Here is a 14,595-nt window from a genome sequence, read left to right as displayed (position 1 = left end):
ACGTACGTCGTTCAAGATGACGATCACCAACATAAATCTAATTTCCAATGTGCTGTAAACATTTGCGGTACGTTCACCATTAATGTGCGGACTATATGTTAATGAACTGATGGTTAAAGTTACTTTCCGAATTTTCAGCATATGCGTAATTGTGTGTGGTGCAGTAGACATTGTAATAACATCCATCCAGGTCCGAATAGGAAAACCAGTCTGATTCAAAGACTGAGGAATTGCTTGTAAGATAGAGAAAAGTGAAGTTATTGAACACTTTACCAAATGTTTAAGTGTTGTCTTTGTCTACGCAATTAACGAGCAACAGAAATTTATTCTAATCTCCACGCTTCGCCGTGAATGTGGAGAATGATGTAAATCTCCAGGCGATGCCGCAACGACAGCACAGAAATGCCCGTCTTGAATGTAGGTATTACACCGTATAGTCTTGTCGGAGCTAAAAATATATTTGTATTGTAATCCCTGACACAGTACTCGTTAAAGCCTTGCGATGGTAAGTGAACGGGATTCACCTTATGAGAAAGGATTTTCGCATAGATATCGACCTCGTGTACCTGAATGGTGGCAAATCAGACTTACATCCACTCTGTAATAACAATGATCCGTCAGGTAAGTTCGAAATGCAATCATACGTCAGGATGGACCAAAAGCAAACCAGAAGATGCTACCAATGTGACAATAATACGGTCGCCAGCCTAATTAGGCAGTAACTGAGTTTCTTCCCGGTACAAGTTGGTATATATTCATGCAAAACAAGTTGTAACACTGCATAATATAGTAGAATTTTAGAACCAAAAAATCTATTGAACTGATAGTTTCACGTTCTGTACTGATATGGAGAATCTTGAATACATAACACTACACTATAATGTTTACTACAGAACTTTATACTGTCTATTAATCTGATTAAAATCGGGCATAGGTTGTCCCAGAAATTGTACTTTCATGCCAGACACAAAATGTCAATTTTGATAAAGATTAAACACCGATAAATTTTGATTTTTATATTGACTTTAACTTTAACTGGTCAAACTAATTCAGAACACTTCAGAATTCAAATGAATTGAGGGGGCGGGGGGGGGGGGGAGAGGGGCTGAAACTGTTATGATCGCTGTATTTTAAAAAAAAATGATTACTGAATTTATTATTCATTCAAGATTTCCAGTATATAAGTTACTACTCTTTTCATCTTATTTACTGCTCATTTAAATGCCTTTAAATCTGTCTCGAAATAATAAACTTCATTACTATATCAATACTAAAATTATCTTTTGACTTCGTTAGACCTTCGCTATTCATTTACTGGTTCATTAACAAAACATTTCTTTAAACGCCATTCTAATATAGTTAGTTTTGCAAATAATTAACACAATTTTTAATTTTCATTTCGGGACACTCGGATTGCACAACGTTTGGAAACGACCCTTTCTAGGTTAGTTGTGAGGATAATTAAATGATGGAAAAGTTCTGGTAAAATTTAGGTTATTATTGCACCAAACAAACACAGTTCACTCTCTGATCCATACGAATACAGTACTAAAAGTTTCAACCTACTAGTATCGATGCGGCGGTTGGCGGGTGGCAAGATGGCGAGGCACAGAGCACACATACAACCACAGCTATGGCTCTTGATCTATCGGCACTTTAATTCTTCTTAGCGTCGCAATACTTTTCCATTTAGTGCCTGTGGAATTTTACCTTGCTGTGTGGGCGCTGTAACGGCATACCCGAGGCTCAGTGAAGTTATGTCTTCCAGGAGAGCCCTCTCGCTCCAGAAGATGTTGCTCAAATCAGTGCCAAACTCCAACTACTACTGTGCCCGTTGTGTATGCAGTGCACGCGCGCATTTTCCCGCGCTCGCCTGACATCCACCTTTTACCGCTTCCTGATAGACCGGGTATTCACCCGAGGTTTTGCATTCTACATATCCTAACACATTGCCTTCGTATGGACCAGACGCACAGTTACAATTTTAAACATCTTACAACAGTTTCAACATTTGTTACATTTCAATTCTATTACAATATTACTTGACATTTGACATAAACATTAATATTCACATTGAAACTTAGTTACAGTTTTCTTAATATAATGGTATGAAACAAAAAGAAATGAAATCACAACATCAATTAAACAAGTTTATCGTAAAATCAGATAAAAAAAATTACTTATATGTACAATAGAACAGAGTCGTTGTTGTTACAGTATCACTACATTTTTCACACAATTATCTGCTGTTCGACACAAAAATAGCAAAGCTCCATTCATCTAGCTGAAAAGGTATGACCTTCGTCTTTAGTGAGTCAAATGTTATTTGTGGCGAATAAAGGTGACAGAGTGCAACTAAAGCGAACACAAATCACACGACACTTCTTTGGATTATTGTAGACGAGTTGAACACAGTCTCACCTCCAAACTCATCCACATCTTCCCTGCTGACCGTCCTGCACCGAACAGCCCACACTTCCTTTGCACACACCCGGCCGTCAGCCGCCACTGTATGTATGTATGTATGTATGTGTGTGTGTGTGTGGTGTTGCAGGTGCTGCGCAGCCACGTGATGGTCCGCGTGGGCGGCGGCTGGGACACGCTGTCCCACTACCTGGACAAGCACGACCCCTGCCGCTGCAAGACTGGTGAGTAGCGCCTCGCTGTGGCACTCTTTGTAAAGAACACTGTTGAGCGAGTGATAAATTAATCTCGCATTTCCAAAGATTCATAAAATTTAGCCATTATAGTTCCGAGTTGTTGTTATTGGTCCACGTTACTTTAAGGAATTGTTCTTGGTGTGAGTAGTGGAACACCGTAAACTTGTTCGAAACTTTCTCTGCGAAGTGTTATTTCATAGGCTACCATCAGAACATGCCAAATTTAAACAGACGCAAAATCCCAAAGTTGGCGGTCTTTTACAGAAGATCGAAATTTAGCGCGGACTTCAACGCCAGATGCCTATAACAGTTTCCACAACGAAACTTTATCTCGAAACCTGGCAGAAAATCCAAAAAGATTCTGGTCGTATGTGAAGTATGTTAGCGCCAAGAAACAATCGATGCCTTCTCTGCATGATAGCAATGGAGATACTACCGAAGACAGTGCTGCCAAAGCAGAGTTACTAAACACAGACTTCCGCAATGCCTTCACAAAAGAAGACGAAGTAAATATTCCAGAATTCGAATCGAGAACAGCTGCCAACATGAATATAGAAGTAAATATCCTCGGAGTAGTGAAGCAACTTAAATCACTTAATAAAGGCAAGTCTTCTGGTCCAGACTATATACCAATTAGGTTCCTTTCGGAGTATGCTGATGCATTAGCTCCATACTTAACAATCATATACAACCGTTCACTCGACGAAAGATCCGGACCCAAAGACTGGAAAGTTGCACAGTCACACCAATATTCAAGAAAGGTATTTGGAGTAATCCACTAAATTACAGACCCATATCGTTAATGTCGATATGCAGCAGGATTTTAGAACATATATTGTGTTCGAACATTATGAATTACCTCGAAGGAAACGGTCTATTGACACATACTCAATGGGTGTAGAAAACATCGTTCTTGTGAAACACAACTATCTCTTTCTTCACATGTAAGTGTTTAGTGCTATTGACTCGGGATTTTAGATCGATTCCGCATTTCTGGATTTCCGGAAGGCTTTTGATTCTGTACCACACAAGCGGCTCGTAGTGAAATTACGTGCTTATGGAATATCGTCTCAGATTTGTGACTGTATTTGTGATTTCCTGTCAGAAAGGTCACAGTTCGTAGTAATTGACGGAAAGTCATCGAGTGAAACAGAAGTGATTTCTGGCGTTCTGCAAGGTAGTGTTACAGGCCCTTTGCTGTTCCATATCTATATAAACGATTTTGGAGACAATCAGCAGCCGTCTTCGGTTGTTTGTAGATGACGCTGTCATTTATCGACTAATAAAATCATCAGAAGTCCAAAACAAACTGCAAAACGATTTAGAAAAGATATCTGAATGGTGTGAAAAGTGGCAGTTGACACTAAATAACGAAAACTGCGAGGCCATCCACATGAGTGCTAAAAGGAACTCGTTAAACTTCGGTTACACGATAAATCAGTCTAATCTAAACGCCGTAAATTCAACTAAATACCTACGTGTTACAATTACGAACAACTTAAATTGGAAGGAATACATAGAAAATGTTCTGGGGAAGGCTAACCAAAGACTGCGTTTTATTGGCACGACACTTAGAAAATCTAACAGACTTACTAAGGAGACTGCCTACACTACGTTTGTCCGTCCTCTTTTAGAATACTGCTGCACGGTGTGGGATCCTTACCAGATACGACTGACAGAGTACATCAAAAAAGTTCAAAGAAAGGCAGCACGTTTTGTAACATCGCGAAATATGGGAGAGAATGTCACAGAAATGATACAGGATTTGGGCTGGACATCATTAAAAGAAAGGCGTTTTTCGTTGCGACGGAATCTTCTCACGAAATTCCAATCACCAACTTTCTCCTCCGAATGCGAAAATATTTTGTTGACACCGACTACATAGGGAGGAACGATCACCAAGATAAAATAAGGGAAATCAGAGCTCGTACGGAAAGATACAGGTGTCCTTCCGCGCGCTAAACGAGATTGGAATAATAGAGAATTGTGAAGGTGGTTCGATGAACCCTCTGCTAGGCACTTAAATGTGATTTGCAGGTGTGGCCGTGCGGTTCTAGGCGCTTCACTCTGGAACCGCGCGACCGCTACGGTCGCAGTTTCGAATCCTGCCTCGGGCATAGATGTGTGTGATGTTCTTAGGTTAGTTAGGTTTAAGTAGTTCTAAGTTCTAGGAGACTGATGAGCACAGATGTTAAATCCCATAGTGCTGAGAGCCATTTCAACCATTTTTTGTGATTTGCAGAGTATCCACGTAGATGTAGTTGTAGATGTAGATGTAGATGTAAAGCCGAACTAGACAAAATTTGATTTGAATTAGGCATATACACTGATGGGAAATAAATTGCAACACCAAGAAGCAGTTATGCGGCGTAATCGAAGGTTGGTAGGCGTGTTTCTACATCTGGAAGATGACGTCTACTCAAATATCGCTCCAGTTACATAAGAGTGGCGCTAGTAGACCCCCCATGAGGATGGCAAATGGTTCAAATGGCTCTGAGCACTATGGGACTCAACATCTTAGGTCATAAGTCCCCTAGAACTTAGAACTACTTAAACCTAACTAACCTAAGGACATCACACACACCCATGCCCGAGGCAGGATTCGAACCTGCGACCGTAGTAGTCCCCATGAGGATGCAAACCAGGTTTGCTTTAAATGTACGCTGTAACAGTCGTGAGCGTTAGCTGCCTTCCATGTTGGACTTGGTGACCTGCTTTTAGTCAAGGATACCTTTAAGGCGGCAAAGACAGCATTGTCGACACCTCACTGAGTTTGAACAGGATGGTGCAACAGGGCTACAAGAATCTGGATGTTCTTTCTGCCATATTGCAGAAGGACTTGACAAGGCTGTAGCCATAGTACATGATTGCTGCAGAGCCAGACGCCTTCTAGCGTACATTCCACAGACCCCAAACGACCACCATTGGTATCTAGCGAGATCTCGTCGGAAGTCAGGGTGTAGGTCTGTTGTGTTTTCTGATGAACGGTGGTTGTGCCGCGGCGCCAGTGATGGCCGTGTGTTAGAAGGTGGCCAGCTGAGTGACTGCAGCCAGCTTGAGTGCCTGCTAGACACACTGGGTCCACAACTGGAGTTTGGTGTAGGGGCGATTTCTTATGACAGCAGGAGCTCTCTCGAGGCTATCCTACGCACCGTGACTGCAGATTTGTACGTCTCTTTGGTGATTCGACCTGATGTGCTGTCATTCATGAACATCGTGCCAGGCGTTGCTTTGCAGCAGGATAACGCGCACCCACACACTGCTGTTGTAACCCAACATGCTGGCCTGCTCGATCACCAGGTCTGTCTCCGGTCGATTGCGTATAGGACGAAACCCCAGCGTCATCTACAGACACGCCGATCGGCAAATTTGTTAACATCCAGAACGTATACTCATGAGCGGTCAGTGATTACAATGTCGAGTATTTTAAAAATTAAGGATTATTTCTCTTCTAGAACATCTCTCAGTTGCATGGATAGGTTCGTTGCCAAACGTCTGCGTGCTTGCATTCAACATTGTGGGCAATACACTGATTATTAATGTACGAACATTTCACGTTTTCTGTTGCTTATCTAGTGCTTACATTAACCTATGATCTTGCAATATTAATCACGAAACATGTTATCTAGCCAACTATATTCCCAAAATTTCACTACTCTACATTAATTATTTTTTGGTGTTGCGATTTTTTTTTCGCCAGTGTAGGAAAAGGTGTAAATATGGACACACTCTTTTGTTTTTGACTTAAAGGTACCTTCTTTTGTAAAAATTCTAAATTTTATACCATCTTCTGCAACGATAACAAATTTAAGAAATGATGAGAAGCGAAACAATGATTAGTATACATTACTTCTATTCGAAAACAAAGATTTACAAAAACCTTGTAAAATGGAACATTAAAAAAAGCGGTTGCAAATTCGGGCATCCACAAAAAGGTGCAAGAAAATCTTGGAATGGATAAAAACAGTAGACTAATCTACAAAAAGCAACTTTCGTACACTTATGTATGAAATCCGAAACGCAAGTAGTTCCTTCAGCGCCAGCACGATCTAAGTGTGCCACTATTTGACACATAGCACATTTAATCCACATCTCTCTTCTCCTGTCTTGAGAGAACTTTTCATCACAAAAGATACAACTTGCATCGTTTGAATATCGTGTATCCCCATCGTTCACATCAAGGTCATTATCGCTGTACAGAAGGTGAGGGCTGCAGGAGCCTGAAGAGTCCGATGACAAATCAGATAGTCTTGTGGAACGAATTTTCTTTTTTTGAGGGCCTTTGGATTTTACACCTCCGTCCGCAGGGTGGCCTCTGACTCCAGAGAAACTCAACGACCTCTTCTTGACAGCACTATTGTGAACTGACCTTTTGTATGGCGTTCCACTGATGTAGCAGGCGGTTGCTGCTTTTCGTTCCCTCGTTGTGCTTCTCTTCTTAATGTTGGGGACAGGAGATATGTCGAATCGTGAAACTGCCTTTGTTGAAGTTCCTGGGAACTTCCCGGTGTTTAGATGGCTTCATCAACTGGCATAGCTAGAGCTTGATGTGACTGTACATCAGGATAACTCGAAGAAGAAGCAGACGATGTCGATGATCCAGAGATAGCAAGTAGAGGAGCATGTGAGTCAGAAACATTAGCTCTGTGTTCCACTGTGCAGCAAGTTTTTCCTTAAACTATCTCAGCAGCTATGAAATCAGCGTCGGAGAAGACGTAATGGTTCATAGGGTATAACCCAGTTACTTTGAATCCGTTTATTGCTATCTCAGCTGATTGGGTACGAAGGTAGGCTTGGCTAAAAACCTCCATAAGGTCGTAAGGTGTGAGAGGACGTCCATTGTTATGCAACCGTACTCACTGCCTCGCTGTAATACGTTTTCAGAGGTCCCATGAACGTCTTGTCTAGAGGCAGCAGTTTGTGGGTGCAATGTGGAGGAAGTGAGATCACAGTCACGTGGTGTTCTTTCGCCAGGCCAATCACATGTGCATTTCGAACGTTGCTATAATAACCATCCAAGATGAGGAGAACAGGCCTTTGTGCAGTCGGACTTGTTTTCGCAATGAAGCGAACGAACCATTCGGTGAATAAATTGTTTTGAATTCACCCTGAAGGATGGGCTCCACCAATTGCACGAGGGGGGGGGGGGGGGGGACCGCCTATCATTAGAGCTTGGGACATGTTGGTTCTAGGGAGAATTATCATTGGCGGACACAAAGTTCCGAAGCGCTCATTCATGCGATAGCTGGAATTGTAGCCCGTCTGTGATTACAGCCCCTCTTTCTGGAATTTGTTTCTTCCCTTTCATCCCCATCACTTTTCCAATTTTGCTTTGGACAATGGACAGGCCTGTCCCGTCGACGTTATACGCTCGGTCTGCTGGATATGAGTGTCTGTTGAAAGCGTCTGCCAATAAGTAAAGAGAAACCATGTGATTCTCTTTACTGAAGCCTAGGGCTCTGGCACATCAAGTTCCACAAGGTCTGCGATTTGACAGCTGATCCTTGTGTCTCTCAAGAAAAAGGTCAGCCCAAGCTCGTCCTGCTTCTCCTCCTTTGAAAGGGGTTATCAAACTGTTTGCTTCTTCTCAGATCCACCAAATTGCCTCCAAAGAATTTTTGCTCCATCTCAAGGAGATAAGAAACTGTTTTTCGAGATCTGCATTTAAAATCGGTTTCCTCCAGGCTTTGTCTCATGAACCGCTTGCTCAGGGATTTTATCAGGTTTAAGAAATCTCTGCAAAGCGGTACGAGGCACTCCGAATGTTCTTGCAGCACCTTTCACCGAAGCCTACTTTGCTTTCACTGCTGCTATGGCACGTACCATCTGAAGTTTACGCACTGATGCCTCTGGTTCTTACAGTCTTAGCGCCTCATCTGTCTCGGAATTCCGCAAGGCCGAACAAAAGCACTAGGGCCTATTTTCACAATTTGAAAATTCTATTTGTTTGTTTGTTGCTGTGTGAGTTATTTATATGAACTTTAAACAAAATTCGACTAACCATACACTCATAAAATTATTTAAATGCTGTGATTGTAGCTCCTCTTTCTGCAGACGTTAGAGAAGATATTTAAGAGAAGAGATGGTGTAATTATGGGCCCTGCTTAAATAGGGGCCCAGTTTTACACAAACCCAATCGGCCCATATTTACGCCAACCATTCTTAAGTAACATGGCCACTATGATGTCAAGCTGTATGCGTGTGTAACGTAAAACGTCCTTCTTAAAGTAGCTCAGGATTCCGTTATTCCGGATATTGTTGATAAATTGTTTTAAACTAATCAGAAGCATATAAAAAGAAAGCGATTTCACATACCTGCCAAACGTTTTCATCCTGAACAAACACCAATTCACACAGTAACCGACGGTGTAAGTACACTGCTTGAACCAATGCTTCCAACTGTTCACTGCTACCGTCCGTCAACAACAGGCACCGTTTTCAGTCTTGGTCGCCAGACTGCAGCACATCCTTTACCATCTTCCTGAGGGTGCCCATAATTACACCTGTGCCTATTTTTATACCTTTTCCTATACGAATTGGCTTTGCATTCGTAGCTGATAAACGGGCCTATGTGTTGGTACCTACCATTGTTTACTTAAAGAATATTTTGTTGATGGTAGTGGAACGGCGTATAATAAGGATTGTGATGGCAGCTGAATTGCTATTTGCAGGAGAACTAAGGATTCCAGTTTCCAAAACCGACATCAGCATCTCAGTTGATCACACCCCCTTCGAGTAATACCATCTGTAGAGGATAGAGATTTAAGCAACATTCCATGTAATTCAGTTTAGCTCTTGGAAAAAAAACTGCCGTGTAGTGGATAAAGCAAGATTCATCATCACGTGCCGCTGAACAAAGGCCTCCGCCGCAGCTCCCCTCAGACTGCCGTCTATAGCTGTTCCCATCCGCCATCTCTTCTGGTGCCAGCCAGGCAGCCAGCCAGCTTTCACTAGCTCACTGTCAGTCTTCCTGTCGGTATTGTGCAGAAAACATTTTGGGTCTACCGATCACCCATTCACTTGGCTGCCTACTAACTTCAGTTTCATTTTCATCACAGTCAGAAATACGGAACCATTCCATTCTGTTCTCCGATCTGTTTCGCCTTTCTTGGAAATTGTCAAAATGCGCCTCCCCAGCCTACTGGGGGTTTTCGTTTTACAAATCCATCTCAGAACAGGCAGTAAGTGATCTTCACATACATCAGAAAAAAAACTTTGTGTTCTGCCTTACATGGGGAAAGCCTCGTCAGAGAGGTCCACCGCAAGAGCGTCTAAGGATGTGATTCCATTGGTCGTTTCCCGTTGCCTTCCACTGATGGTGATGAAATGATAATGAGGTCAACACAACACTCAGTCCCTGAGCGGAGAAAATCTCCGACCCAGCCGAGAATCGAACCCGGTCCCCTGGCGTGACAGACAGCCGCGCTGACCACTCAGCTATCGGGGCACATACAGCAGAAACTTAGTTTAGAAATCCAAAATACATTAAGTCCTTTTTACTTTTCTGTTTGTTTCTTTTGGTGTCCATCCAGCTGTTCTCTTCGATCTCACTAAATACAGAGTGTCCCAGGAGGATTGTTCAGTATGCACGTATGTAACGGGAAGGATGATTCGAATGAAATGCATACCTTGCTAGCTGTGAGCACCTGTTCAGTAGAAGAATGTGTTTCAGAGTTGCGAAGATAAACAAGAGCTCGTAGGTGTTAAAAGGTATTTACTTAAGAGTCCATGTTTACAATCTTTTCTTGTTTCGGTCCAATGTTCCATCTCTCATAACGTGGAAAGCAAAGAGGTTGCAGTAGCAGACATTTGTTTCACAGTATTGAAGATAAAGAAGTGTGTGTAGCTGTCAAGGTATGCATTTTAGAGACCATGTTCACTATAATTGTCAGTATTTTAGTGATGATATGTGTCTGTTTTATCTGTCGATCTTGTTCAGTGACGAGCGATGTGTTGAGTTCTGTATGCAAGGAAGTACTGAGCGCAGTCACTAACCCTGTCGTGATACCCGCTAAACTCGTCTTCTGTACACCACTGTGCAGTGTGGAACTGCATCGAATGCCGTCCTGAAGTCAAGCAACAGGCCACTAACCTCGGCGCCGATCTCTACTGCGCTCTGGATTCGCGGACCAACAGTGCGAGCTGATTTTCGCAAGGTCCCTGTTTGCGGAATCATATATCACAAGGAGAGTTAAGCAACACATGCGACTCGCGAATTGAGTATAGTGGAAAAAGTTCATAGAAACTCCATTTCATACGGAGGCCAACCGACAACTATTTTCTGCGAGCACTATTCACGAATGGGACATAAAAGGGAACGTATTACAGTGACACCTGCAGTACCTTCCCCTGCACACCGTAGGATGCTGCACGGAGAACTGATACAGGTCGGCTTTTACACCTGTTTAGAGAGTAGTTTTAGGTGGTACGCAAGTTTGTACTGATGTAACATAATCCTGGTGTTGTTGGTATGTTTCAGCTCATCGCTCACCTCTGTCGGCGAAACTGATCCTCAAGCAGACTGGAGCAATCGAGTTGAACAACGCACTGGTCCACTACGAAAGGTGAGCTTCTAAACCCTAAACAGTTAGAAGTGAATTGCAGCGTGTTTGTGTGAGTGCATTATAACCGTGCAAATACGCTACAGTCGTGTGAATATCTTTCGCTCGATAAAAGAGGAAGGCTAGAATTTAATTAACCGTCGACATCTAGGTCATTAGAGACGGAGCGCTATCAGAGCTGGTGACGGCTAGTGATATGAAACTACTATTCCAGCATTCGCTGTAACTTATTTAGCGAGCAGGATCATGTTTACTGGCTGTCGTCCTTCACATTCGAGAACTTACAGGCCGTAGATACTGGAAATCGACTGACGAATACGTGTTATTGCCGTTAATTCTTAGAAGATGTAATGTAATTACTTAGTATTACCTTTATGCTTTGTTACCGCGATTGTTCGCACTGCTTCCATGGGAGCGTTCCTGTTAGGACATGTGTGCTTGTCGTATGGTGAATAACTGTGCTTTTCCTTGTTAGCTGTTGTGAATGGAAATAAATGAAAAAAAAGAAAAGAAATGAGGCCGTGACAAAATGTGTGTGCTGTTTCCAAACTGGAAATATATGTAATTGAGCCATGCTTAATTAAACTGGGAAGTGTACAGCTTATGGGGAACATAATGGCATTACTCGCGTTTTATTCACAACAAAGTGCTGTGTTTAACCAAGGAACAACTGCATACAAAGTAATAGAGATAGACCTTTTCTCGTCGAACGATAATTTCGTACGATAGTATGTACGAAGAGTCGAGGGACATGAAAGGGAAGCAGTGGTTGGGAAGGGAGTGAGACAGGGTTGTAGCCTCTCCCCGATGTTATTCAATCTGTATATTGAGCAAGCAGTAAAGGAAACAAAAGAAAAATTCGGAGTAGGTATTAAAATCCATGGAGAAGAAATAAAAAACTTGAGGTTTGCCGATGACATTGTAATTCTGTCAGAGACAGCAAAGGACCTGGAAGAGCAGTTGAACGGAATGGACAGTGTCTTGAAAGAAGGATATAAGATGAACATCAACAAAAGCAAAACGAGGATAATGCAATGTAGTCGAATTAAGTTGGGTGATGCTGAGGCAATTAGATTAGGAAATGAGACACTTAAAGTAGTAAAGGAGTTTTGCTATTTGGGGAGCAAAATAACTGATGATGGTCGAAGTAGAGAGGATATAAAATGTAGACTGGCAATGGCAAGGAAAGCGTTTCTGAAGAAGAGAAATTTGTTAACATCGAGTATAGATTTAAGTGTCAGGAAGTCATTTCTGAAAGTATTTGTATGGAGTGTAGCCATGTATGGAAGTGAAACAAGGACGGTAAATAGTTTGGACAAGAAGAGAATAGAAGCTTTCGAAATGTGGTGCTACAGAAGAATGCTGAAGATTAGATGGGTAGATCACATAACTAATGAGGAAGTATTGAATAGGATTGGGGAGAAGAGAAGTTTGTGGCACAACTTGACCAGAAGAAGGGATCGGTTGGTAGGACATGTTCTGAGGCAACAAAGGATCACCAATTTAATATTGGAGGGCAGCGTGGAGGGTAAAAATCGTAGGGGGAGACCAAGAGATGAATACACTAAGCAGATTCAGAAGGATGTAGGTTGCAGTAGGTACTAGGAGATGAAGAAGCTTGCACAGGATAGAGTAGCATGGAGAGCTGCATCAAACCAGTCTCAGGACTGAAGACCACAACAACAACAACAGTATGTACAAAATACGTTTTAAAAGAATTTTACTGGAATACAAAAGTGATTTATGCGAAGATTGCACCATGAATAATTTCCAGGGAATACTCCGGGAAATTAATATTTCATGATAGCGTCTGCCATCCCCTTCAGTATCTTTGCAATTTACTGAAAATGCAGTTCTGTTTTTGCAAGTACACACAGTCAGTGTACATGCCCGAATTACTTGTTGACATTTTTGATATGGTGTTTCTAATTTCTCGGTACACACTTTGAGGAATTGCAACGACCAAATAGTGCGTACGAAAGCAACAGATACTCTTGCCCGCTAGTGCGCCGTGCCGAACTGCAAAGGAAGAAGGAGGCTCGGATTGTGTCTACGACGAGGAAGGAAATTGGCCGTGCTTCCTCAAAGGAACCATCCTGCCATTTGTTTGAAGCGACTTTGGGAAATCTCGGCTAACGTAAATCTGGAACGCCGGACGCAGAGTTGTACCGTCGTCCTGTCGAATACGCCGCGCTGGAGTAACGGTCACGAGAAATGATATAGTCTGCTGGGCCGTAGAGCGTCGACAACCCCTTGTGAACTTGGGAATTATTGCATCCGTAAGAAGAATTACATGACCTGCTGAATGTAATGAACAGTTTAATGAGTACAGATTATGGATTGAGAGTACATCGAAGAAAGACGAAAGTAATGAGAAGTAGCAGAAATGAGAACAGCGAGAAACTTAACATGAGGATTGATGGTCATGAAGTAGATGAAGTTAAGATTTTCTGGTAGCTAGGCAGCAAACTAACCAATGACGGACGGAGCAAGGGGGACATCAAAAGCAGACTATCACTGGCAGAAAGAGCATTCCTGACCAAGGGAAGTCTACTAGTATCAAATTTGAAGAAGAAATTTCTGAGAATACACGTCTGGACCACAGCATTGTATGATAGTGAAACATGGACTGTGGGAAAACCGGAACTGAGGAGAATCGAAGCATTTGACATGTGGTGCTACAGACGATTGTTGAAAGTTGGATGGACTGATAAGGTAAGGAATGAGGAGGTTCTGCGCAGAATCTGAGAGGAAAGGAACATGTGGGAAACACTGACAAGGAGAAGGGAGAGGGTGATAGGACATCTGTAAAGGCATCAAGGAATGACTTCCACGGTACTAGAGGGAGCTGTAGAGACAAAAGTTGTAGAGGAAGACAGAGATTGGAATACATCCAGCAAATAATTGAGGGCGTAGGTTGCAAGTGCTACTCAGAGATGAAGAGGAATATGACGCGGGCCGCATCAAACCAGTCGTAATACTGTTGACTCAGATTAAAAGAAAAACTAATGTGCCATCCGTCCCCGACGCTGAACGCGTTCTATTTCATTGCTAAGTCAGCGGCTGTGCGTCGTATTCCATTAGAAATAGAACGTGCAGCCGCTGATTTAGTAACAGAATAAAATGCGGAACACAACTTAAAGAACAGACACAGTGTACTATGTGACATTTAAGAAGTGTACGTTTAGTTTGTTCTATAGGAGACGGCATCTAGTCGCTTCGCAATAGAATTTCTGGAATTGTGTACGGGAATTTAGAGCTAACCTGCACGGCGTCCACCGCATAGCCATCATAATTTGTACCATTGTTAATCGCTAATTTTTTCCCACGTTAATATGAAGAGCGGCAAATTGAGTTTGTATAGCTCGGGAAAC

The 14,595-nt window shown here is 42.4% G+C and overlaps 1 protein-coding gene across 1 annotated transcript in view; it reads left to right on the top strand.

The window, feature by feature from the left end:
- Positions 1–14,595, top strand: part of LOC126101520 (GAS2-like protein pickled eggs) — a 431,994-nt gene that overhangs the window by 361,967 nt on the left and 55,432 nt on the right. Inside the window, exons 3-4 of the mRNA XM_049912163.1 lie at positions 2,555–2,648; positions 11,140–11,224. Coding sequence (XP_049768120.1) covers positions 2,555–2,648; positions 11,140–11,224 — 179 coding nt within the window. The remainder of the gene's footprint in view (positions 1–2,554; positions 2,649–11,139; positions 11,225–14,595) is intronic.

The sequence above is a fragment of the Schistocerca cancellata genome, chromosome 9 (genome assembly GCF_023864275.1).
Source record: "Schistocerca cancellata isolate TAMUIC-IGC-003103 chromosome 9, iqSchCanc2.1, whole genome shotgun sequence".
NCBI classification, from domain to species: Eukaryota; Metazoa; Arthropoda; class Insecta; order Orthoptera; family Acrididae; genus Schistocerca; species Schistocerca cancellata.
Note: the sequence above shows the minus strand (reverse complement) of the source record. Positions and strands in the feature narration are given on the sequence as shown.